Source organism: Gymnogyps californianus, chromosome 2 (genome assembly GCF_018139145.2).
Source record: "Gymnogyps californianus isolate 813 chromosome 2, ASM1813914v2, whole genome shotgun sequence".
NCBI lineage: Eukaryota > Metazoa > Chordata > Aves > Accipitriformes > Cathartidae > Gymnogyps > Gymnogyps californianus.
In genome coordinates, this window is record NC_059472.1 from 55,744,188 (window position 1) to 55,771,925 (window position 27,738).

General features: G+C 37.0%; 1 protein-coding gene across 4 annotated transcripts in view; it reads left to right on the top strand.

The window, feature by feature from the left end:
* The window catches only part of PTPRM (protein tyrosine phosphatase receptor type M), a 486,857-nt gene that overhangs the window by 371,230 nt on the left and 87,889 nt on the right, over positions 1-27,738 (top strand). For 2 of the 4 annotated variants that reach the window (XM_050915683.1, XM_050915685.1), the window contains 3 exons: positions 17,555-17,706; positions 20,222-20,296; positions 25,454-25,641. In XM_050915683.1, the coding sequence (XP_050771640.1) occupies positions 17,555-17,706; positions 20,222-20,296; positions 25,454-25,641 (415 nt within the window). Of the gene's footprint in view, positions 1-17,554; positions 17,707-20,221; positions 20,297-20,523; positions 20,551-24,682; positions 24,695-25,453; positions 25,642-27,738 lie in introns of all 4 variants that reach the window. The other 2 variants (XM_050915684.1, XM_050915686.1) reach the window with 2 other exon arrangements.

Below are 27,738 nucleotides of genomic sequence, written 5' to 3' on the forward strand. Positions count from 1 at the left end.
CTAAGTTAAATCCTAAGTAAATATATATAATACAAGATATTACTATCCCTGGCTTCCATTTCAAGACGTTGGAGAGAGATGAGGACCTCCAGAGGGCAGTGAGCTTACCTCATATTCTATTGTGATATTTTTGCCCGTTGTTATTTAATTTAAAATTTCTAGTAAAAAAATATCTAAAGACCTCACTCAAGCTATTCCACATCACACTTTCACATTAGGTGTTCAAACACCTAATCAGTGAAGGTCTCGCCACTGCTGAACCTGAAATCCAAAACACAAGACATAAAAAGTGGGCAAGATAAGTTAAGAGAGGGGCATTGGACAGAGGGGATAAAATAATAAATACAGCAAGATGGGATTAGCTCCGAGTCTGTCAGTGAGAGTGGTCCATAACTGCCATAAGCCTTGTTACTATGTGATTGCTTGAAGTTCAGCACTTTTACATATAATCCTGAATCGAGCTTAAGTTATATTTAATCTTCTCTTTAAATTTTTATCTAAGTTGAAAGCCACAAGTTTGTTTTGAATCATTGTTGCGATGCAGTGCTGAGGGCCGCTCTGCCCATCTGTTGGATCATCTTAAAAGGGGAAGTTGCAGATACTTGGAGACACTTAAAATTTCATCCTATTTTTAGCCTTATTGCTGTTTAGCAACTAGTGCTACTTAGTTACACAGATAGGAGAGGTAGCTGGGAAATGTTGGGGAGCAGGTGCTGGGGACCCAAAGGAGGGCTGGGAACACAGTACTTACGGAACACAGGACATGAATCTGTAGAAAGCTCAAATCCATTAGTTGTACTGCTCATGAATAAAGTTGTTTGAAAATGCAAAGCTTCCATTTTCTGGACCAACCCTCCATTTAGGACATAACATTCATCCTACTGAAATCCTTTCATCTGTCAGCCGAATGCAATAGTCTTCTCCATCTTCTGTGTAAGGAGTAACACTGCTGTCAGCCTACTGCTAACTTCCTTCCAAGATGCATTTTACTGATGAGTGGTTTCTGTCTGTCCCCTTACCACACATATTTCACCGAGAGTGATGTAAGTTTTAACTAGTAAAACTCCATGAAATATAAACTCCATAAAACTCCTCAGGTGAATGGAGCAATATTAATAAAGTGGAAAAAGAGCATAAGGGTCTTATATTGTGTAGGAACACGAACTTTGTAGATCACTGTAGTGAAAAAAAATGGAAGTCACAGAGACAAACTCGGGCTGGGACTGCAGAGGGGAGATGAGATGTCCTTATCAGATGCAGGCCACAATATTAATACATTCCTATCCATATGCTATTTTGGTATGTAAAAAAAGATATTCCAAATTATGCAAACATTTCTGTCTGCTTCTGGCAGAGTAAGCCATTTTTTTCAGTTTTACTGCCAATGGCAGTAATTGAGAAACTTTACCTAATTTCTGAAATCAGCCATCACAGTAGAGGAAATTCTACCCAAACTTATGTCCAACTGTCCGAACCAGCTGTCCACATATCTCCTTCAGCCTGCATTTCTGAGTCTGGATTTTGGGAAAACTCTTGTTTATGTAGCTTCTTGTTACCATAACTTCTCATCTAAATTCAACTAGAGTCTCCTCACCTGTAATTCACCTATGATGTGAAAATATTATTACAATGTCATTGCCCACTCTTATTTAGTTACAGTTATTTGTAGTGTTACAGTGTTTTGAAGGAAGACACTATTTAAATAGTGAACATGTGTCCCTAATGAATTGCACAGATGTCCACTTGTCTGTTTTCAAGTTGCTTATTTCCTTGCTGTTGAAGAAACTAGCACAATACTATTTTTTATCCAGTGTTTGTAAGCTTAAAGTTTACTAGTGACTGTTAAAAATTACTCCCCGATGGAGGGTAGTGTCATTCCATGCAGTGACTTGCGGTTCAATATAAAGCTCTTGTAAGTACCCGTGGTGCAGCACCTAGGTCATCTTTTCATTAAGAGGATTCCATTACTAAGTTTACTAAGTGTCTAAGTTTAATGGACGTACTAGAGATCCTGTTTTTACATTTGGTCCCATACAAGTAAAAGTTAGCAAAGGGAAGCCCGTTAGCTCCTTGAAAGAGGCAGCACTCCTTTCTCCAAGGGCAGAAGTGGAATGCACCGTTCTGAAGTCCTCATTCACTTAACTCTCCACTGAAGTCAACTGTAAGGAGTCTTGTAATTTCCTTTGAAAGATACATCTTTTTAACAAGTTGTGTAGATAGGCTAGGAAATGTCAATCTAGTCAAAACATTTGTTTGACATCTGATCTTAAAATTGTTATAATTTGAATCAAACAGTATGTTAAAGAGAAATTGCCATGTTCTAGTTTATGAGTGTGATATATTTGTAGTTGTGCATTCATATTTCTTTAGCTTTAGAAAACAATCACAACACCATAGATATTTTCAGGTGCTTTTGTATAGTTAAATAGCTATAATGAATATATTATGGATTACTTACCCTAATTCAGTAGAAAATATACCAACACTTGTGCCAAAACATTAAAAGAACCTATTCCACAGTAAATACTGTACTGTTTTAGAAGCATTCCTACTCACTGCATTTTTTTTTAAGTGCAGAAAAAAACCTCAGCAGTTTCTATAAGAGGATAAAATATCCACATATTCCCCAAATGTTACTGACTGGTAGTGATGTCTTGCAAGTTAGTATCCTGCTAACCTCTCCCTCTAATTTCTGTTAATGGGACTCCTACCCAGACCTGTCTCCTGACCTAACCTGCAGTTTGTTACAGGCATTAAGACACTCCCTCTCAAGTACCATCTCCCAAATCATGTAGAGCTTTAACAGAGAATTCTGTGCTAGCTATTCAATAAACTCACAGAAAGGATATTATTAACCATTAAATTCTTCAGGGGTGCAGAATAATTTTTATGGAACTCTTTTAAGTTTTACTACAGAGGTACTGCTTTCTTTGTTATCAAATTCTGTTGTTTGTTTGTTTTTTAATAAAGAGCAGTTTTCCTTGCAGCTGTCACAGTTTACATCCTTTCTCTGTAAATAATGAGTTGGAGAGTTAATTTTGGCACTACCACATTATATCTTAGAAACTTCATCGTTGTTTGTTATTATTAGAGGAGTACAAAGGAATAGTTTGTTATTTTCAACTCAAAAGCCTGCTAGTTCTGTTTTGGCTTCATTGCCACCTCCGTGCAACACTTCAGACAGGTCTGTGTATCTCTGTAAAACTCAGTATACTTACTGTATTACATCACTACTGTAAACTGTAATATTCCAATATATTTGAAGTACTGAGCTGTGTATTGTAAGAACAGCAGCTATCATTACTGTTAAAATTTCAAATTCCAACTGACTAATATTTTTAATGATGTAGTAGTATTTTAGTTGTTTGGGGTTGTTGCCTTCTGAAGAATAGCACAGTGCCTAGCAACTCATGTTAATACATATAGTATTCTTGTAATGGATGATTTCATCAGGGGAAGGACTATGACATTATTTATAGCTTTTACTCTGTTTGCTCAAAAGGAATTTTACCATGCAAGCTCGGTTCAGAAGTTTCAGATTTTTCCTTTTCTGAGGATAAAAGATGTCTTCCTCTCTTTAAAAGTGTATTTTCACAGAGTTTAGAATTAGATTTGAGAAAAAGTACAAGGCATTCATTTTCTCTTTGTGTTTCTGTGACAGAGGTGTAGACTTAAAGGTGGCGTGGTTCCATGCAAAAATTTTGATTCCTCAGTCTTTGAATTATCATACTGCTTGTGGGTGGCAAAGCTCTGAGTGAAAACCCCATATTATATGCAATCATTAATTAACATCAGTTTCAAATGTTAAAGTTATTGTGGCTATAGCACTGATTTTTTTCAGATGAAACTTCATTAGAAAGATTTAGAGCAGCTTTCCTTGACACCTTTCTTACATCTTTTAATTAAGAAAGCCTTTGGTGTTAATAGGTTCAAGTTTGCCAGAATTAGAAATGAAGGGATCTAAATATATATATTTGAAATGTTCTCACCTAAAGCCACCATGGTATGCGGCTCTATCAGCTGCCCTTTCCACAGTGGTATAAAGAGCCCCTGAAGTGGATTAATCAACCTTCCTTGCCATACAAGCCTCATATTAACATCTTCATTATGAGCCATTGAATATAGGACATAAGACCCCAACACACATACCTGCTAAGAGAGAAGTAGGGGCTGGACAACTTCATTAGCTGTTTATAAAGGGGACAGATGACAGTTTCTCCCAGAAGCCCCATTCCCCTGTGTGGGATAAGATTGGATTGAGGGTGCAGCTGCATCTTAGACTGACCAATTAGTATCAGCCTCACAAGGTCTCAGCTGGACCGCTTCCTCCTGTAGTCACGGCTTTGGATTACCAGCAGTCCATCTGCCACCGCACTTCCACTGCCAATTACATGATATACCCATGGCTTGGGAGAGCACTTGAATGGTTTACGAGCTACATGCTGCGAAAGAACCACTGCTTAGTGCCTTCCTTCCCCCAGTGAGCACAGAGCGCTATTAAATTAGTGCACTACCAAGAACACTATGCTCTGGGTATATCTTCATGCATCCTGCTAGTTATTCTACCCACCTTAAGGGGATGGCCCAATTTCAGCAGCCGCTTAGGAAAAAATGAGTTTCTTTCTTACATGACTGAGTATTGCCTATTCTGAGTTTTTAGTCAGTGACTTTTGTAGAGCAGATTTCTTCTTGTGGAAGAGAAGGAAGATAGACTCCTCTAAAAGGCTGATTAAAACCCTGTGCAGTTGGATATTTTGAACTGCTGAGGTGTATTGAATATTACAAAAGTCTTGAAGGAGGGAATTGCTTGAAAAAGTGAAAGGCACATGATGGAGTGTAGGTAGTACAGAAAAAATCATGTGCGAGTTTGTGAATGCTCAGTACCAGCACTAGCAATTATGTTGTACAGGCTGCTGCCTGTATTGGGATACAAAGAGGCAAAAATTATCTATTCAAGCGAGGAAGTATAGGGCTGTGGTTCGAAAGTCAGCGTGAGCAAGGAACGCTGTCTTGCATAGAAGGCAATATACCTAGGAATTGAAGAAGTACCTCCCACTGCAGGACTTAGGTAGGAGCTAGGTCAGGGTGCTTATCTCTCTACCAGAACATCTGTACTAATACAATGGAAATTTTCATCAGCAAAAAGCCTTTGGCTATTTTGTATTCTGTTACTGGGGAACAGCAAGCCAATGAATGAGTCGTATTACATTAAGCCTATCAAAACCTTTGCTTTTGGTTCTGCACTACACCACTACATATATTTAGTTATATATTTACATATATACATGCATGTATATAAGATATACAATACATACAATATATTTACATATATTTAAATAGCAAATATGCTAAAGATAATTCCTTTAAGGAATGTTTTGGAGAACTTTAAACAATTTATTTTGACTGTATTTTATGTCCTTATACTGATGAAGCCAAATGCCTTAGTTTCTGTCTAGTGAGAGAGAGATCTATGCAGAGACCTAAAGAGCTTGAGGGAAAAATATTTCCTATATTTAAAACTGTCACAGTTACTATTGCGTTCTATTAACTTGAGCCTATGCAAGCCTAGAACTAATTTTTTAGACTCCGTAGAAATTTGGGAATCTGCTTCCTCCGCTGGGACTTGCAAGACAAACTTTCTAACCACATAGTGAAAGTAACAATTTATTTCATGTGGAAAATACCTGTCCCATACCCAGGTCAGCCTCAGGTAGTGATGCCCGGTGGGGCTAGGGTTTTTCTGTTTGTGGAAGGAACCGCTTATGTGGCAGATATACTTTTAAAGAAAGACATTTGCCTGGCCATACTTAAGGAGTTTAGAATATCATAGCAAATCTCAGAGAGGCTAGGGGGCAGAGAGGATGATGAAACTACCACATAATAGATACATCTGCCATATAGCTCTGTAATTCGTCACGCTGAGAACACTTCTGAAAATGTGGTGGAAATTTGGCGTGGGGAAAATCATCCCAGAACAAATTTGCATCAGTTTAACACTGCCTCTTGTCTTGGTTTGTGAAAGCAAAGGGATTCTGGGCACCTACCGTGCACACCACCCCTGGGAGTTTGAGCCTCTACTTAAAACTGACAGCTATGGGATAAGAAGGTGTTTTCTTTCATCATTAGCCAGCCTTTTCTAAAATGATAATTAGTTTCAGGAAGAGAATTTCAAAATCTGTTGTGAATGTATTTCTGTGAAAAGCTTTCATGTTCATGTTGTGTGGCACTACACATCACACAGCTACCTCCTTCTGAGTAGGCCCCAGTGTTGTCTGTTTAGTTCTTTATTCAGATCATATGATAATATGGTGAGGGAAAAGAAGAAAAATAAAAGCTGTTGAGACAAAGGGGAAGACTTGCAATGTCAAATGCAAAATATATTTTTTAAACAATATGTTATAAATACGGTATTCTTGTACCATGTGCAGTCTTTAATACCCATCTACACAATACTATGAAGGAAATATCTCTTTGTGAGCCCAATATGACATACACATCTGTCATTCATCTAAATTGTTTCTTTTAAGTTTTATCTCTTAAAACAAAATTAGGTATGTATCTTCATTTGCATACAAAAGAACCTAGGTATTCTTGTTAATGATAGATAAGTAAAATGGCATATCTGCTAACAAAAGAGAAAGTCCAGGTTCTGTGTAAATTTTCATTTACTGTTCTTAATAGAGTTAGCTAAGAAAATGAAATTTCTTTTTGTGGGGAAAAAAGTATCCTCAGGCAAAAGGAAAGGTCAGGTGTGGAATTTTCCTGTGACCATACATTTCAGAAAAGGATCTCTTCAGAAACTTCAAATACTTCATTTCAATAAAGTTGAAATAGTGTAATAGAAAGCATGTAAAGTAATGTCATTTTACATTTATGTACAATTAATGTAGCAGAAATTAATACAAATCAAACACAATGGAAAATGGAACATTTCATCTTCATTAAAATGAGAACATGTATATTATTAATACCGTATTAGAAAATCAAAATATAATTTGCCTTTTTTCATGGAAAATTATCACATTCTTATTATGCAGTTCAATATGAATATAACTAGCTCTCTAATGAAAAAGCTTTATTGATAAAAATATTTACACAAGCCTTGCTCCTTAAGTTAGAAAGGTGGTTTAGTACATGCAGCAGAAAAAAATGATAAAAATATGAGACAAATAACTAAAAAGAATCTATATCATCATATTTAATTATTTGACTGTATGTAATTTTGCTAGTATTATCCTGTATTGGTTCTGACTGTACATCTCATGTGTAGGACCATTCCAAAGAAGGGGCACAGTTGAGGATTGTGTTCAAATCTGTAATCCTTTAAATCCCTATGGCTTCCTTTTATGAAAAAAGCGCTATTATCAGAACATTTAATGGGAATCCTGAATAATTTGGATCAGAAGGGACCTTTAGAGGTCATCTTTTCTAACCTCCTGCTCAAAGCAGACTTAAACTAAATGGAGTTGCTCAGGACGTTGTCCAGCAGGGTTTTGAGTATCTCCAAAGATGGAGAACCCACCTCTCTGAGCACCTGCTCCACTGTTTGACTGCCCCGATGGTGACAAAATTTTACTAAGATCTAATAGGAATTTCCTGAGTTGCAACTTGTGTCTAGTGTATCTTGTCCTTTCACCATGTGTGTAGAGTCTAGCTCTGTCTCCTCTATACTCTCCCATTAGGTAGTTAAAAACTGTAGTAAGATCCCCTGTAAGCCTTCTCTTCTCCAGGCTGAACAAGCACAGCTCTCTCAGTCTCTCCTCAGTCAGGATTTGTCAAGAGAGATCCAGGTTCAACTCCCTGCTCCATCAGGTAATATTTAAAAGTCCATTTCCTTTCCTATCAGAGGGTCCTAATCCCCTGGTTGGTTATACATGTTTTTTAATAGGAAGAACTCTCCAAAACCTTTAAAAATACACTGCTTTAAAGAGAGTAATTCAAGATTGACTGGATCAGAGAATATGACTTACTGGTTTAGTGAGCAGGGCCGTCAGCTGAGAGACCTGGGTGCTGGTCTGCTCTTATGTCAAAGGCTATAGTGATATTTTTCGGTATAATGCAGTCATTTCACCCCTCATCTCCCTACCCTGATTTAGCTGCTCCCAGCTGCTCCGGGTCCCTGCATTCCTCACCATAACAGACCTCTCAGCTGCCCGGCTGTCCTCTTTTCTTCCTGGGAAGAGAGGACAAGCACATAGCAGTTTGTTGTCACACCATGATTTTTGGCGTTCAGGTGTTCCAGCTGGACTACTGGGTTCCTCCCTGTGCTCGTAAAGGATTTGTCGTACTTTGGCCTCTCCCATATTCTAAGTGGCACCCTGATCCTCATCCTGCAAGTAGTTCTACATGGCTGCTCTAACCACATAAGTAAATTAGTCAGCTAAGTCTTTAGTGAACTGAACAGATTCATAAGCATTTGCCTTACATATATTCTGTGTATTTTTCTTAAACACCCTTACCATTCAGGAGGACCTATATGTCAATTAAACATTGTATTCAGTATTTTCCTAATTTGGGGATTGTAAGAATCAAAACACAAATTTAAATTCATATTGCAAAATTGTTGAAATTTGAAACAAATTCAGAGAATTTGTGGTCATTTTTCCTTCCTTAGTTCAGTTGAGTAGAATGGGACATTTTATTGCCTGATTCATTACTTATAATAATCAAGGTCATGGTCAAAATTAGATAATGGTAGATTTTGAAGAATATTGCTGCTCACATCTCATTACTGTTTTATTCTCCTGTTGGGGGGCAAGAGGGTGTTGGATTTTTTTTTTTAAAGTGTGTGGGTGCATTTTTCTGAAGACCAAGACCAGTGACTGTCTTGAGCCAGAAACAGTGCAGCCAGGAGCTTTGCAGACATATAGTTCTGCCAAAGCTTCTCAAATTCCTTTTAACTGCCATAGCCTAGAGCCTTCCCTGAAGAGCCTGTCAATCATACTAAAATGCATCGAGGTCTTCTCAGGTGGACAAACAAGAACTAAACTGTAACCACAAAATTAACTTTCTCTGTGAGCTAAGACAAGAGTCAACCCATTTCAAATAAATGTTGTTACATTAATCTGGCGCACCACATCGCTCCAGTTTTTTCGCACTGTCGGTCAGTCACCAGGGTTCCCCCTCAGCCACTGCATCAGCGAAGAAAATCTGTCAGTGCGATGCCTCCTTTGACCTGAGGTGTTCTTGGGTTTGATGCTATAACCCTCACTTGCAGAAACTCAGATAACCTGATGCAGGAGTTCATACAAAGCAGAAGCTAAGAAACAAATAAGCAGAGTTTTTAATGATGTCACTATAAGCAAATCTCAAAGCATGTGCTGAATGCCTGAATTCAAGAAAGAACACTTAGTAGCAAGAGTAGGTGAGCTGTGTGTCTGTGACTGCAACTGTACCTTACTTTTCCATTGTCTTTTCCTTCTCATTTCCCATTCCCCTCCATATCTTCTTTCTCTCTTTTCTGATCCACTGGTTCTTAAGTCATGCCATACTTTACCCGTGAGCTACCGCTAATATTTTGAAAACAGGATGTAGCCAAATAAGTTTCCTTTTTGCTTTGATCTCATGTGATGCTGATGAACCAATCTACTAGTAGCAACAAAGTGCGACAAGACCATTAAAGTTCTACTATGCGATGAGTAAAAAGGCAGGTAAAAAATACAGAAAATCGAAACTATTATTGTTTATGCTGGGTATAAGTCAAAACCATTTTCGTTAACCTCCAGCTTCATTTAAAAAGTTTGTACTAATTTTGCACTCAATTCTTGTAACTCTGTAAGTTAAATGAATCCTCCCCTCTACCCTTTTACTCGTATTCCTTTCTCCTTCTCCCTTTCTAGCCAGTCCTGCTAGTATTGGGATGCCTTCTTGATCTCCCAGTACTAGTTTTGGTGTTACTGAAAGTGCTTCTAAAGTCTCTGTGGCAAAAATGAAAGCCACAGTGAATGAAAGGGGGTAAAATGAAATCCTATGGTATCAGGAACACTGTTTTCAAAATTCGAGCAGCATCACAGCATTTTTCTAAAGTTCATTCTTTTGTCTTTATCAGACAATGCAAGAGCACGTTAAAAATGAAATTAATAATGTTAGCACTTGCTCTGAAGCAGGAAGTTGATAATTAAAACAAAGAGAAGGCACCTAAAAGGAAATTATAATAAACCACACCTTTGTAAAGTCAGGTAAAAGGGCTTGTGCACCCTTGGTTATAGTCAAATATTCATAATCTCTACATCAGTCTTCCATACTGTGGTAGCTTTACTTTGTTGTGATGTCAATACAAAATATATGTTGGACTTCTAAGGACAAAGAATAATTTTATAATCTAATACAGATTTGCATACTAAGAGATCCTAAGCAAGGAACAACACAATTCAGTGGGATCCTGCCTACCTTTTTCTTTTTTAATTCTCTTGACAATTACTTTCCCTGTGGTTGTTCTCTAGAAATGCTAGTTCCTGAAGTAGGGACAACTTGTAAAGCATTTTATTAAGTGTTCACTAGTCCTTGCTGCAAAACATAGTGCCTTTAAAAATATTTCTCCTAACTTTATTTCCTGTCTGATAGAGTGTTGACAGTACACAGTTTAATGTCACTGTGAAATTGCATTCTTGAGCATATTACATTTCAATATAAAGCATATAAATGTGAAATTGAATGACAGAAGTTTGCTGTGAGCAGAACTTCACTATCGCTAACGCCATACTATTTCTATTTCACTTCCTCACTTGATTTCAATTGCTTCATATTTGTGTCTCAGTCCATTCAAGGGAGATAGAAAGGGTTCCGTGCAGTGTTGCTGTTTCAATAAGAACTATAAAGCAGAATAAAAGTATTAATTACTTATAATGATAGTTATTTAATAACACCTGAAGAAATTTACCATTTTGGCTGAAATGGATTAGATATTCAGGTTCCTAAAACTTGTTTTGTATGCGGACTTTTTAACAATGCCAAGAATACAGATGAGGCATTGGAGATTCAACATATGCCCTAAAAGGATATCCTAAAAAATAGAAAGTAGTATTTTGAGTTTTCTAATGCAGATTAGAATAATACCCAATGTTACCAAATGTGTACTATTGCAAACCAGAGGTGGTAGACTAAACCTGAACTCCATCGTACACATGTAATTCTCACAATGATGTGTGATGGGTGTTTTTGTGTCTGCCTTGGAGGACCCATTGCTGAAGACAGGAGAACAATCACAGTTATTGACAAGGACTGTTTTGTTGTTAAAGAAAAAATAATTACAACATAAGTATGAAAAATGTATAAGAACACAATAAACAGGGATTAAGTCAGTTACATTTGCAGACTTTCTTATATGCTTCTTGTGGAGAGGTTTTATTAAATTACATCTTCAGACTGAGTGTCGCTGAATCAGTGATGCTCATTAAATGATTTCAGATTCAAGCATTTTCCCCAAAATAATTATGAGCCTTCTTTTAGCGTATCGTAGACAGCCAAAATAGGTGGGCAAAGTGATTAATTTCTGAGTTAATTAATCCTGCCTGGTATATCCTAAGTAGCCTAAACAATGCAAAAAGGTGGGTAATTCGAAGTGTTAGAAAAGCAAATAAGGTGTTTACATCCTGTTTCTTGCATAATCTATGCAGGGATTGTTAATATAGTAAAAAATTGCAACAAATTTTGGATTAAAAGTCCACCAGACTTAACATCATGTCTGTGACAGTGGCCAGTGACAAACCTTTAGATGAATACAGGAACAGAGCGAAGATAAGGTAATGCATATAATAATTATCTGATTTGTGTGAAAGTATTTACTTTTTTATTTTTAAAAATTTCTGTATACCGTCTGGTTCCGATTCATACATTGTTGAGAAATAGTAATTCTTTCTTAATTTCTTACTTTTCTCTGTGCTTTTCTTTTTTATATACTTTTATCGTATTCCCAGTTCAACTGTCTCTTTTTTAAACTGGGACTCCTTATCTATATAAGGACTACCGCTCTTCTGGTAGGATCTGTTCCTTTGATCTTCCCATCACCTCTCTGTGTATGTTCTCTAGTCTGAGAAAATCTTTTTTGGATAGGCATGTGGCAGAACTGCATGCAGTGTTCAAAATGTGGGAGCTCTATAGATTTATACAGTTGCTTAGTGACATTTTGCATTTTGTTCTCTGTTCCTTACTTAATCATTTCTGACTTCTTTTTGCCTTTTTCACTATACACAGCACTGAACTTTTGTCTTCAGAGAATCGGTGACTACCAGATTTCTTTCTTCTATTGTTTATGAAGTCATTTAGACCCAATATTGTGTGTATATAGTTAGGATTTTTTTTTCCCATATGCATGACTTTGTATCTGTCAACAATGAATTTTTTCTTAAGTGAATATCCAGTCACTCTACCTCATGAGATAAATTTGTAACTTTTTAACCCTATTTCTAATTTTTACTACCAATTAAAAATTGTTTGTTGTCCAGAAACATTGTGGACAACAATATTGTTCACCCCTTTTCTAGATTGGTGTGTACATGGTGAATAGTACAAATCCCAACATGCACTTTTGTAGGATATCCACTAGTAATGTACCTCTGTTATGAAAAATGACCATTTAGTCCTACCCTTTGTATTCTATCTTTTTAATCAGGTATTATTTTACTAAAGGATCTTTCTGATTATAGTTTAGATTCTTTCAGGGGTTTGGTGAGCAGGCTGTTAAAAGCTTTTGTAACTACAAGTGCACCACAACAGTGGGTTACAGTAAAGCCCCCAATCCTTTCTTATCAGAACCATTTATGTGACCTGTCCACAAACAGAGATGTAAAGTTTGAAACAATATGTATATAAGAAGAAGCTATTTTATCTTAAGTTACAATAAGTGCAATAGTTCATTGAATTAATTAAAGGAAAAAATTTGGCCCAATTCCTTTAGCAACACTATTACAAATTTCATCTCACTGTGTTTATTGATATCTTGGTGATGGTAGTGTGTTGCTGGAGCTGTGGAAAGTAGCAGCATCTTGTTTCTCCTTTCTTTGCTTGGAAGAAAGGAGGCATACTGATAGAAAAAGTGGAGTACCACTCAGTTGGGAACTGGGAAGAAGGAAGTGAGTGCTTTTGCTTGATTCAAATAAATATGCTTTTCTCACTGTTCCTTAATTAAAATGGAAGGCACATTTCTTTTAGAGCCTGAGTTGATTCTGATTATCAGCCCCAGTCACCATTGATTTTTTTTTTATTTTTACTGTTGTTACATTCCTCTAACTATGGTAGTGTCCCATTCTGCCTCGTGCTTTGTGCCTAGTGCTTTGTAAACACGAAGGGAAAAGGGAAGCTGGGTCCCAAAGAGCTTGTTATTTAAGTCAAGACAGGACAGAGAAAATGGATACAGGTAAGTAGATGGAAAATGAACCAAATAGAGGCTGATGATGGAGCAGCAACTTAACAGTTATTGGCATTGGTTTGTTGGAGGGTTTGAGGGAGAAATCACAGAGAAGGAGGATTTTGAGAAAGGTATTGAGTCAGGCTTGCAGAAGTTTTACAAGGTGATCCTTTCAACTAGAAGGGACTGTACAGGAGAAGATGCAGCATTTAAGAGTTTCATGGTGGCAGATAAAATGGGGACAGATTGTGATGAAGCCTTTAGCTTATTATTTTCCTAGGCTGATTTTATTAATATTTGTAACAGAACAGAGTAAATGATACCCAAAATCCCACACAGTTTTGGGGGGGGAGTCTGTATGTTTGTCTGCTCTGCATTTTACATTATTTTTACCATTACACAGCTCACTTCTCGCAATTTCTTGTGCCTTAAAATACCAACAGTTCCTAGCTAGTCTTGAGATTGTTCTGAATATCAGGCTCCTCTTTTCTGAGACTGGTATAGTATATTCTCTTTCCTCATATAGTGATGGTAACACTATTTGTGTGATAAGGTGATCATTTTTGCTTTCCCTACATAAAGAATTTCATCCTAGGTAATCATCATGGGAGCTTCCATCTGTTTTATTTTTTCCTTTGGTTGTAGATCTCTTTTCCTTTAAGAAGGAGAAAACATCAGAGAGTAGCTATGAAGTGTCTTTTCCGTGAGTGAAGATGATAAAATATTTAAGTCTTTTTTTCCCCACAAATTTACTTCAAATCTAAGAGCATGAGTGGTGGTGGTGGTGGTGATGTGAAGTACCATGGGTTTACGAGTTTCTTAAATCTTGTATAGCTAGAGCCTCCCAGGGATCAAGAGATCCAAGGAATGGATGAGTTGCAGAGACTGCAGCACTGCAACACTTCCAGCAATATCTGAAAACTGCAGATGTAAAAAATGTTATCTTCAGCTAAAGTTTACTTGACGAAGTCCAGTGGGTGTTTTTGTTCACAGTACAAAAGTCTGGCTGGTATCGCTCTCTTCCTGTAACAGTTGTTTCAGATTTTAACTTTTCCCACAAGACCTATTTCCAGAATTAGATTCAGATTGAGAAGTACTGTACAGTTGTTACTGTCATAAAAACAGTCTGCTATAGCTTGATTATGGGACCAAAACCAAAAATGAAGGAAATGAGAAAATGTTAGTGTCATTTCTTTAAGAAAATTAGCTGACTTTTTATAAAATTTGAGCTTCATGTTGTTGGTGTAATAAGCAAGAACTCTGGCTTTCGTTGGGAAAGATACGATTTTTACTGTAAAATAAAGGACATTTGCTGTAACAGCGGATGCTTGAGATGTTCACCCTACAGAGCATCGGGGTTTTTGTAATCCCACTGAGTGGCTGGTATCACATATTTTACCACATTGTGGATTTTCAGATATGGATCAGTATCACTATAATGTTGCCCAGGGCAATTCTCCTGGTAACTTTTCTTTAAAAAACTGTTAAGGAAGAGTTGTTACCTGTTCACCAGTACACTGTTCACATGCAAGAGTTCTTGGAGAAAGTGCTGAGCTTGTGAGATTGACAGTGATTAAAGGTTTTGTGAATAAAGATAGTACCTACAGGTCCACTGATGGGCAAGGGAAGGCCACTACATACTGCAGTTTCCTGGCTTTAGTGAGTATGCAGTGCCTAGATAGCTAATTGGATTGACGAGTGGTTAAAGAGAAGCTGCTGATTCCAGCCTGAAGAGAGGGAAGTCTCGTGAAGAAAAGCTGCTTCTGCATGCTTTCCTGAAGCATTGCTCTAGTGCTGAATTGTCCTGAAGTACTTTCCTATGGTCTGCACAGCCATGAAATAAAATAAGGACGATATGTGCGTTACGGATGAAGTTTCAGTGACCACACTGTGGATGCTGTCGTTGTCACTGTTCAGGTTCTGGTTTCACAACCCAGCTAAGCTGTGAATTGGCCAGTGGTTGGCAGGTGGTGGGAGTAGCTGTGCGTACTTTCACCTTAAGGCTAAAGAGGATCAGAAGAGGAGCCATGCATGACTTAGTGTGTTACCATCTGAGCTAAGGGTGGAAAGAGGAAAAAATATATCCATTTCATATTATCACTTCGATAAGCCTGTCCTTATAAAGGACTTCCATTAAGTTGTTCATGCATTAGGAGATACATCTCAGATTCTACTTTAGATAATATATTACTCATTCATTACAATTAGATATGAAGGAGGGGGGAGACTGAAGGATGCAAAGATATAAGAGTTTTGTTTTACTTATGGTACTTGAGTAAAATTTTACTGTCTGTGATATAAAAGAGTTCAGACTAGATTATCTAATGGTCCTTTTGCATTTATACACTGTGAAGTAATAAAGAACCAGTTTTGTTATCAAGTCTACAAAGTACGTTAGTGTTGATCAGAAAGGGACTTGTTAAGTTCCTCCATTTAATCTGCTTAAATTAAAATTAAATCAAAATTTAGAAACAAAAGCTTTGTTTATGAGTTATTTTTGCTGTCCACCAATGATACTCCGAATTACAAAATCAGGAGTTAAACTTCATCTACAGGAAGGATCTGACTTGTTACTGTTTATCTTACACTCTTTCTTAGATGGACTGTGATATTATCATTAGTGAATTTTTAAATCCATAATAATGAGCGTTTATGGATGAGATTTTTTGCACATCTAAATGCTTAGTGTAGTACAGAGTCCCACAAGTGGCTGCCATCCAACTGACCATAAGCGCTCTCCTCAGCATTAGTCGCAATCTAGGCTGTGTTCATGGTGGCTCAAGCTGATCAGCATAGTGAGCAGTAATATCAGTACTTTGCAAAGTGTGTCTGCAGGCAGTGATTTGAAGCAGAATAGTGAGCTATTGGTAGGGAGGTTTACAGAAAGCTCCTCCCATGCAACGTGAGGGGAGACAAACGTGCTTGTTTGAAAATCTGGTGGAGGGTGGTATAAAATTTTTGTCTGTGGTGGGAATGATTTTTTCATACTGAATGAGAGTTAACAAAGAGCAAGGCTTTGAGAGTTAGCACAAGTTGGTTATGCTTGATGCAGTAGGCCTCTAGAAGTGGAAGGAAACATAGATGAGGTAATAAGCTCATGTAAGTTCTGGTTGAAGGTATCTAAAACATCTTTCTGGCAGATGGATATGAGCTGGCTCATTATGTTTTCCACAGAGGAAAAGTCATTGAACGAACAGATATGAGAAGATCAAAGTCTGTGGAGCATTTATTTCTGTGTAAAACCCATACCCTGAAGATACTATACAGAAGGAATCTGGAAAATTTAAATGAAGTCTGTAGGCAAGGACTTGGAGAAAGGCTTGGTCTAAGACAGAGTCGCAGGCTGGGGAAGCAAGCCAAACGGGCATGGGATCCACCATCATCAGGATCACAGATGTCTCACAGAGCTTGAAGGAAAAATTGAGAGTTTTGGACATGTTATTTTGTGATGGTAGCTAAGCATAACTGTGGGGGAGACAGAGTGAGATTTTACTTTAGACAGAAACAGACAGATCTGGAAAGAGGTATATGCATCCAAAGCAGTTCTATAGCTTAATGAATCACTATTATTGTATCAGAATCAAGATCTTGTCTCTGACAGACCACTCCTGCTGAGAAGCAACTAACTCTTGTGACTAATTCTCCTGAAATCAACAGTGACAGAAAACAGTCTTTAGAAATGCAAGTCCATTTAAAATGTCACTTGGTTGTGCAGAACTTGTTGAGATCAAACATATACTATACAGTATGACTTAAACCAGTTAGCTGTTATTATATGGTGTCTCAATGAAACAGCTCCAGACAGTTCTACACGTGAAGTGAAAATTGTTACTGACTTGTCAGTTCCAGTGAAATCTTCTCTCCTATCATTTTTATTTATGTATTTAAACAGATGTAGCCTCTGGTACAGTAGCTCACATCACCTTTGTATCCAAGTAGTCGCCTTTATTTCAGTGGTGGTCCCCAAGGATTAAGGTGCTGTTCACCATAAGTCAGGGCATTGGCAACTGTCCCTTGATTATCAGATGCCGTTGAAATATGTGAGTGTGAAATCAATTTAAGTTTCCAGAAATGCAGGAATAATTGTAAATATGTTACTTAATAATGTGGTTACAAACTACAATACTGATCTAAACAACGTGGAGACTCTGTCTGCTCACTGAGTGTTGGTTTTTTTTCTTTTTTTTTTCTCAATATTCATTTCTTAAGAAAATTGGCTAAAAAGCGGAAAGAGACATTGAGTAGTACACGGCAGGAAATGACAGTGATGGTGAATTCAATGGATAAAAGCTACACTGAGCAAGGCACCAACTGTGACGAAGCTTTCTCTTTCATGGACACGCACAATCTAAATGGGAGATGTAAGTTTTTTCTTTTCTTTTCTTTTCTTTTTTTTTTTTGGAAGGTGGAAGAAAGGTGCAAATGGTTTTTAAAATATTCCTCATTACTCAGTCATGGAAAATCCATGGGACCCAGAGTTTCCCACTGTGCAGCACATTATAGTGTGTATTCGAATAAGCAAGACAGTCAGACATAAAGAATAGACTTCTTTAAAAATAATAAGGATAATTGAGCTTTCCTCTGTCCATCCTTTTCTTCTGCAAAGAGCAAAGACATTACTGAAACAGCTGTAGTTTTACCCTTCTCCAATCTCTGTTAAAAATTTTATATCCCTCATGCTGTCCCAAGTCCTTCAGATACTTCCTCTGCTCACTTCTTTTTTTGTAGGCGAAATTTATTTTTGAATGCCATAACTTAATAATGGTGATCTGATTGTCTTATTATTTCCAATTCTAGATGATGCTCTTTCTGTTGCTTGTGCAAAGGAAGAACTCAGTGGAATTATCTGTTCTGCAATTTCATAAGAGATTCTCTAATATCCTGGGTCTTCTTGGATCTACCCTGAAAATAAATAAAATAAGGGATATAAAATTTCCTGTAATAGAATTTTAGTCAAGGACTCACTCCTGTCTGGGGGTTAGCACTAAGCAAAGACCAGGTTTTTGTAATTGTTTAAAAGAATGAAAAAAGATGTTCAAAAATCTTTCTTGTTTTTTGTAGTTCTTAAGGAACTGCAGTTTTTCTTGTGTACCAGTGTTTTTGAACATCTTCAGAATTTGTCAAAGATTGAATTTTGTTTCAAGTACTAACAGTATGCGAGGCCCAACTCCCACTCTTTAATAATATGCTTCAGAACTTACCTTTGACGAGCTCAATTGTACAAAAATTCTGTGAGGTTTATACAGTGAGACTTCTCTCAGCAGCATTAGGCTCAGGATTTGCAATGTTAATTTGTGTTTGTGTTACTTTTGAAATTGCTTTGAAATAGATCTTTTAAAATCTGGCTTGCCTTTCTGGTGAGAATATACCATTGCAGTTAATGAGATTGCTTACTTCTGTGAAGAGGTCAAGAGGTTTGACTTCATCTTCCGTCATCATGATGTAGTTTTCCAATGGTGTTACTGAATGGTCACAACCACCAGAGAAGCTGCAATGAATTCCTGGGACTAAATCCTCTTTACGTAAACCACCTTAAACCAATTTGAAATTATTGGCATAGCAAGTATTTTATACCGCTTAAGGGCTAGAACCTCTAATTAGACTTTCCATAAGAAATGTGGTCACCAGAAGAAGCAGTCTGACAGTCTTTAGGAATAATCTTTGTGTAAGGCCTTGTACTCAAGAGATTTAGAACATTCCTACTTCCTATGAAAGTTTATTATCCTGGCTGCATTCTGTATCTAGTCAGTTTTATTAGCTGCAGCAGCCCTGACCTCAACTAATCTCTGCATCCATACCCAAAAGGAATACCACTCTGTTCTTTCCATCCAGTGATTCAGGAGACATAATCAAAGGAAAGTGGTCTCGGACATATTCATTTATAGGATAACTGCCAGCATTATTTAAGCCAGTTTTCAGATATTTCCATATTAACAAGGGCTGGCAACTGTATGCCCTAGAAGATCAACCAAAAAAAAGATGGATGAAAGCCAGCAGGAGTAATCTCACTCCTCATCCAGCACATCCTGTCTTTCTCAGTTCTACTTTTGTTTCAGAAATTCCTGTTAGTCTGTTTATACGTATCCAGAATGTGCTTACATTCACTGATCCGACTGAATTTGAGCTGTGTAGACAAGCAACTAAGGCTGAATTTGCAATGAGCTTTGCTTAAAAACCTTTAATGACTCTTTGGCTGAAAATCCTGTAAAATGTTGCAATTAACTCCCACCTGTTGAATGTATCTGTGCTTACAACGGTAATTCACATGATCTTTGTTTACCAGGGAACTAACTGAACTTAATTTGTTGCATTGGGCTTTCCCATAGATTTTACAACTGGTTAAATGATTAAATACCAGTGCGAGCATTGGTCTATGTATCACTCCCTGAAAACCACTGTTAAACAAAGAGTAATATTCAGGGCATAATAGTATCTGTGTTCACATTATCCACCTGTCTGAACAAATCAAAAAAGAGGAGAGGAAAAAATGAACTATAGTAGAATATTTGCATACAGTATTTACAGTATTATTAAGTAAACTTACTAATGATCAAAGCTTCTGTCAAAAACAGCTGTTGTCGTTGTGATGTCTTTATTCAAGCATGAGTATTCAGTCTAATCTTGTAATTTAAGAAGTATATTTGTCATCATGGATCAAAATGCTTTCTCTGATGACATTTCTTTTTAGAGAATTGATCTAATTCAATGAGCTATTTTATTCACAAGACACACCTCGTTTTCCCTAGGTCCTGATTCCAGTGCAACAAACACAACAGGACGGACTCTAAACCAAGTCAATCACATATGCTGTATCACTCAGCTTAAATAGCCACATATCACTTCGCTGTCTCTAACCAGCTTTGTTTCTCTTTGCAGCTGTATCTTCACCATCTTCATTTACAATGAAAACTAACACATTGAGCACAACAGTGCCTAATTCTTATTACCCAGGTAACTGATTTTTTTCTTAGTTTCCACTCTATATAGACCTTTTCATAATAAAAGCATATATAATTATGTTGTTATACTTCCTGCTATAGAAATTTAACACATATATAAGCAACATACTGGTTGCTTACAGTAGCTTTCTGAAAGAAAACTCGGGAACATTTATCAATCATTTACTGTTCTCTCTCTTTTTACCTTTTCTGCATTGACCTGCTTATGATGTATGACAGATCCATTTGTGCCAACTGCAATTTTAGGTGAGAACATTTCCCTTTATCAAAGTTTATTGCTGAAGTAATTTAGAAAGTCGCAGTTCTCGGGGTACAGACAATAGTATGCAAAAAGCTGGAGTTTTATGCGAAAGGGAGGGGTGGTAGGCTTGGCTACACTGAGAATGCTAAGGACAGTTATCAGGCTTGATTACTACTGTCATAGTGCAAGTCAGGGGAGAAAAGAGAGAAATAATTTTAACAAGTGGATTTGTGAGGAAATGTTTATGCATGTATTTGGAGTGACACAAAGGAATTTGATTATCTCAGCAATTGAAATAGTTTCTCTCATTTTTTTTCCATTTTATCTCAGAACTGAAGATGTCACTTCTTAAAAATAACATTTTTTCCTAATTAGACTATTCACGATACAGAAAATCAGGCAAAATACAGTTTTGGCCATCCACCAGCTATCATTTCTTCTCACAATACCTCAGTTTCTGACATGCTTGTCAAAGTGAAGTTTCAGAGGAGAGATGGGATTTTGAACAGCAAAATGATAACATGATGCTTAGAGTACATAGTTTATTATGCATCAGATGTCACAGGAACAAAATAAAACAGTAGAACTGTAGGTTAAAAACATACAGTTAAAAACAGACAGTTAAAGTGTAAAGCATTTCCACTAGGAATTTAGGAAAACCTGCTATTGTCCAATGTCAAAAAGAGAGAGGTTTCTGCACAGTGGTAAAACAATAAGCATGAGGCGCTATTGCATTTTCAGTGCTTAAGTAACTCTAACCGCTTTGTGGCTTGTACTTGTTTACACCTCCTTCCCATACTAACTTTAAACTAAACAGGGAGATTTTTTCTAAATAATAAGTCAAAATTCAACAGTGCACAGTAGCAAGAACTCAAACTCCAATGTTAAGTGTATTTACTCTTTTTACAATGATTGATATTTTTACAAGTGTTTTTCTTTCTCTTCCTTTTTCTTCAAATCACTGTAAAAAATATAAGACCCCTTAACTCATGCCTACCCTTAAACTGTAAGTTAAACAGGCTTAAGTAAAAGTAGAGTGAAGCATATAAGAAGTAGAAGTTTAGGAAGGTGATCTTGAAAATTTGTTATTGTGAAAGAATATTTAGTGCAGTACATTTCAGTGTGATAACTTGGAGAAGGAACTTGTGCAGTTTTATACATTATGTAAATCTGGAAGGTGGTAATGGTAGTGACTGTAACAATGTAATAATCTGCATGCAAATGAAATTTACAGTGCCTTTTAACTGCCTGAGATGTTAGATTTTTTTGCGTGCTTTAGCATTCATTCAACACTTCATCCAGTAGATGTTCTTTCTGACCTTGTGGGTGGGCAAGGAGAAAAGTACTATTATCAGGAGAAAAACTTTGAGATTTCCTATCTGGATTATTAAGTTTTAGTTAATGGTTTCTCTGATTTTTTTTGTGATCCTTTGCTATATAATAATGATAGTAAAATTATTTGTTAGCTTTTTTTCCCCACAAGAAATAGTCTCTAAGCAAGTAATTCAGCTATCAGACAAACACACACTGGGAAAAAAAAATTCTTTGCTTTTAGTAAGTCTGTAAAATCCTAAATTAGTTAGATATATATTTTATGGTCTACTACAGCAACCTGTGCTTACTCATCTCAGAAAATCTTCCAATTATTTCACTGTGGAAAATGAATATTTTTGTAACCTTACCTGTTAAAAATTTAATACCTTTTTATGTGTGGTGTCCCATTCAGACCAGGTCTCTCTCCCAAAATATGTTTATGACTGTCTGTATAGGAATAGTGTTTTATCTGAGGTAAATCAAATTAATTATGCTTGAGTTGGTAGAGGAATATAGCTATTAACAAAATATGCTGGGTTTTAATTGCAACTAATACCTGCTGTTGCTGTCTTCCAATGTCCAAAGAAGTTGTGTTACACTGCAGGTTCAAGCCTGTAGTTAGAACGAAATGAACTTTTCAGTGTGACCTCCTGGGAAGGGTACAGGTCTGGTGAATGGTTGAGTTTAGTTTTCAAAATCTGCTAGAAAGGCCACAACACACTTACCATTTCCGAATTTATGTACAGCAAGATCTTTGGACTATTCATGCAAATTAGGAACTTCTTAGCCAATTGAAAAAAAAAAAAAAAGACTGATAATTAGTGGTGAACTTTTTAAATAATGCAAAAGGCAGCAGTCTGACTTCTCAGTTTCAGATATGAGGAAATTTTCTTACATTTGAGGGAAGACTTTCATGCTTAGCCTAATAACCTAAGTGAAAGCCTGAGATTTAAAAAAACACTTTACATAACAGTGGCTAAATTTATAGTTGCTGAGCATGAGTGTAGGTCATGTTTGTCTAGTATCAGCGATGTGCATATTTCTGAAATCGGAGAAAGAAAAGAGTCTCAGCCCTGAAAAGATATTGGGCTGGGTTTCCAGACACCTTCCATGCCGTGAGTTCATATACCTAGTAAATAAATACACTATTTAATAAGTGCTGTACAGCTCTATGGCAGTGAGTAAGTGGAGAGTAGAACAACTGCAGCTGTAGGAGTATTTAAGCTGGACAAACTTCCGGTTGCATATGAACACTGCATCTGGAGGAGCTCACCCTTTAAAAAACAGTGGACTGTTACGCCTGAAAAGCTCATGCTACAGTGCTCAAAGGCAAAGCAAAAAACTGTAATATACATGGCTCCTAATGTACCATATAAACCAAGGATTGAAAGCACTTTATTTAAAACAACTTAAAAGATCACTCCCAAAGAGAGAAAAATAGTATTAGTGCAGCTATAAGAGATAAAGAAATGGAGAGAGGAAAATTAGTCTAAAACAAAGGAGCTCACAGGAAAGATTCATAAAGATTAAACTGCTGCTTTCACAGCACAAGACCCTGCTATCTGATAACTTTACCTTCATCTTAGCTACTAACAGTCTGTGTTACAAGGAATTCTGTAGTTTGAAAAAAAAACCCAAGTTTTCTAACCTGTTTCTAAAATTGAAATAAGCCACCCAAAAAATCATGATCAACTTCCTACACTTTTTTTGTCTTTTGTGTCTTAGCCACCTTGTAGTTTTCAGGTGCCATTTCAACAGCAACATACTGTACCTACACTTGTATACCACGCTTCATGCCATGCATCCCAAGGTGCTTTGCAGTACAATTTTATCACACATTAGACAAAAGTTGTCAAATTTTATGACTAAAAGATTAATCCCTTTCCTCTGCATTAGATCAGGTTAGCAACATACCCATAAATTTTTCTCTGTTATTTTTGGTTTAGGTTTAAATGCACAGTTCATATTGACTGTATGCTTACTGAGGACCAGATTTCATGTGTCTTAGTATCAGTGTGAATTGAGAGAACCTACAATCATCCTTGAAATATGATTCATTGAGCTTTGTGGCTTTAACATCAATTTTCAGTGGTATAACCAAGACCAGAATCTCACCTTTTATGAGGTGTGGTAGTATTTTTGGTATGTACATGAGAATCTGGGACCTTTTCATCCAGAGTATTTGTGGAACTTTCTGCTATAATATATCTAACTTATGAATGTGGAAATATTATTTTAATGCTTCCCTTTCATACAACATATTTAACAAATTAATATTTTTTTAATAAATATAGTATTTTATAAACCCCTTGCGATGTTTAGTGTGCAGCCAGTGAGGAGTAGTTTGAATAAATCAAAGCACCACATTTACAATTTCAGTTAAAAATCAAAACCTCTTTGAGATACGTAAAAGTATTATTTGGGTAAGCAGAAAAAATATTTATGATGATAACTGGACTTTAGAATTTGGTTGGTTTTTTTCTCTTGTCAAGTCTGAACAAATTTTTAAAATTCCATCTAAACAGGAAGAAAGTCATATTGCTTCCTTAGGTAGAGTGCACTTTCACATCTGTCTATTTACTGATAAGTTTTGATCTCAGTTTCATCTGTGTGAGTTGACTCACAGTAAGATACCTTGGTTTCAGTACATTTAATTTATACGGTGAAACTGAGATCGGAATCTGACTCATTTAGGAAATCACTCTGTAAAGACTAAATTACAAACATAAAATTACCTGTAATTATTAATGTAGTACTGTTGCTTATGCCCTGTTTCCTTTTTCTCCTCCTCTTTTTTTCTCCTGATATGTATCTTCTTAAAAGTGCCAATCAATGGTAAGTTGCCCATTTGCCCCATGGAAGAGATGTGGAGGGTTGGGAGAGTATGTGTCTCATAAAAATTTTAACCAGCCCACTGGGTTCTCCTGTTTGTTGGCTTGCATGTCAGTTGACATATAACATTCCATGCCTAATGTGATGGCTCATGATATACCATGGTCCTAAAGCATGTTCAGCAGCCAGTCAAGACATTTTTCCTGATCAGATGATCCTTTGCATTTGTCCTCTTGTAGTTTGTCTCCAAATGTTGTATCAGATCTACATTTCCATTGCAGTCCTAGCTTGATGAAACCATAAGCCATTTTGTGCATCTTTTTATTTTGCTCACTCCAAACATTTGCTCTAAATTTGCAGTGTAAAATATAGCACTTCAGTAATCTAAGAAGAATACAAGTCCAATTTCATTCCATGGGACTTGTTGAAGTTTCAGAATGAAACTTCAATGCAGTTTAGAACCAAATGCCTAATTTAAAGCCTGTTTGTAATCAGCTAGTGATATTTAAAACAATATTAGAGTTCGGACTGCTCTGCAATGCTTCCATTGTAGAACCATGGACTTTGCCTCATTCCAATCAGTCTTGCAATTTCCCTGTGTAAACTGCTCCATGGATTTACTGTTCTTCTGGTGTAGCCTTCACAGACAGAAGCAATACTGATGGTGTCAGATTTCTGCCATTTCTCTAGAAATCTGTGTAATTTGTATTTCTATTCATAAGTGAAAATGAGCCAGTACATCATGAGATACTCTTTTTCTAGATGAAACCCATACGATGGTCAGTGACACAAGCAGCCTGGTCCAATCCCATACCTACAAGAAGCGAGATCCAGTGGATGTGCCCTACCAGACCGGACAGCTTCATCCAGCCATCCGTGTAGCTGACTTGCTGCAGCACATCACCCAAATGAAGTGTGCGGAAGGCTATGGATTCAAAGAGGAGTATGAAGTAAGTGTCAGGTCTAATGATCTGATTATTATGTCTTCCGCACTGTTGGCTTTATCTGTCTGCTACCTGTACCACAGAACACGAAAAATAATTACTCAACCAAGTAAGCCAGCTGCTGTGTGAGGGAAGATATCAAATGGAAAAGATCATCTTTACAGTGAGCAAATTTTCTGAATGTAACCAGCCAGGATGAGGAGTGAGACATAAAAACCTTTCTTGGAAATCTCTGCCTAATTCTAATTGCATAAAGCTGTATATTCAAAAAAACAGGTCCACTAGCGTTCTCCCAGAACTTGCCATATTTTTCTTTTACTACTGAAGAATATAGCTTTTTTCCAAAGTTCTACATCACAGATTGTCTAATCAGAGTTAGCCTGTAACACGACATTAGCTTAGAAATCAAGTTCTACAAGCAGTATTTCTTGGAATAATAGTATTCATCATGGAGAGGACGTGTGCAAATGTTCAGAGAGGCCCGTAGGGCTATAAAATTTATTCTGTGGTGCCTGAACTGTTTCCCACTAGCTGGAGGCTATCTCTAGTCCTCATTATTTTTCATATGAACTTATAGTCTCTCTTTTTTCCTTTTTTTAAAATTCAACTTCTGGTTCTTCATTTCATGCTAGAGTGACCTGTTCCTCTCTGTCATCATCTTAGTTTTAAATGTCATGACAGCTACATCCTGGCAAATACTATAGGAACACAGCACATTGCACTGCAGATCCTGTCGTCCTTGTAAGATGAGCCAGTCTGCTAAGTGAAGAAAGTGAAAAACGTGAAAAACAAGCAGAACTTGCTCTCAGGCCCAAAATTAAGGGTAGTATTATGCCTGACTTCAAAAACTTAGTTTTGCTGAAGAGTCTCAAGAACATACCACTCCTCATCCAAATCATATATTTGAATGAACAGAGACTTATCAACGTGGGTTCCTTGTCTAATGTGAGGCAGGATTTGAGACCCTTTAAAATCTGCTTAGGTCCAGTATTTTAATTGTTAGGGTGTAAAAATATCCTTTGTCCACTTTTCTCTGCCCTTTAGCTCAGATTTTAAGGAGTTTATTCTTGTGAATGATTCTCACATACAGGAACACTTTAATATGGGTTGATAAGATGTCTACAGCGAGTAGCTTCCCACAAGATTAAAATTCAGTGGATTTGAACCCAAAAACCAAGTAGCATAAATATATTACTTCACAGAGGAAAAATACATAAGATTGATCTGCAGGGTTGGACTACAAATTGTCAAAATTCTCATAGGAGTGTATGAGAATTCTTGAGATAGTTTTGATTGATCAGGCAGGAAGATACACTGCATAAGAACTTGTGGGGTCTGATCTGTAGGCAGACTTGAAGCTGTCACCTCTGAAATACTCTGTTAACTTTTAATACATTATATGGACTATGATCCAAGATGATGTGATTAGATTTAAAAAAAAAAAAAGTTCCCTGCCGTGTGGTCTAGGAAGCAAATAATGATCACCAGCAGCCCATCCCCCCCGTTTCCAGAAGCAGGCTACACCTGATAGAGCCTGTATCTGCCTCTGTATGTGGTAGTGTTCATTTGTCCACTTGAGGAACCTGGCCCGTCCATTTGTCCAGTTGAGGAACCTGTACAAATTGCACTGCATCTCCAACCGAGTACGCAGTCCTAAATTTCCTTTCCTTGGAAACTAGAATGTGAGAAATCAGAGGAAGAGGTGTAAATGGGTCTTGCTGTGATGTGACTCTGACATAGCCAGTAAGAAGCAGAATGATACAGATTCAATTTTAACTCTGTCTTCTCAAAGTAGAAGCCAGGAAAAAAAAGATCCCCTCTCATTCTTTCAGCTAATAGAAAGAGAAGGGAGGAGGACAACCAGCAAGAGTCATTTAAATTACTTCTACCCTGTAGGGCAAGCAATAATTTCTCTTTTGGGCATGCACAAGTGTGCACTGCCCTAGAGGCTCCATATACCATGCTTAAGTTTTAAAGGTAGGAACTAGTGTATTCACTGTTGCAGGTCCTTCAGGATGACTAATACAATTGGTAGTACATTGCTGAGTTTTTACAAGTGTGCATACTGCTTGCGTTTTACAAGAGATGGTGTCTTTTTGAAGT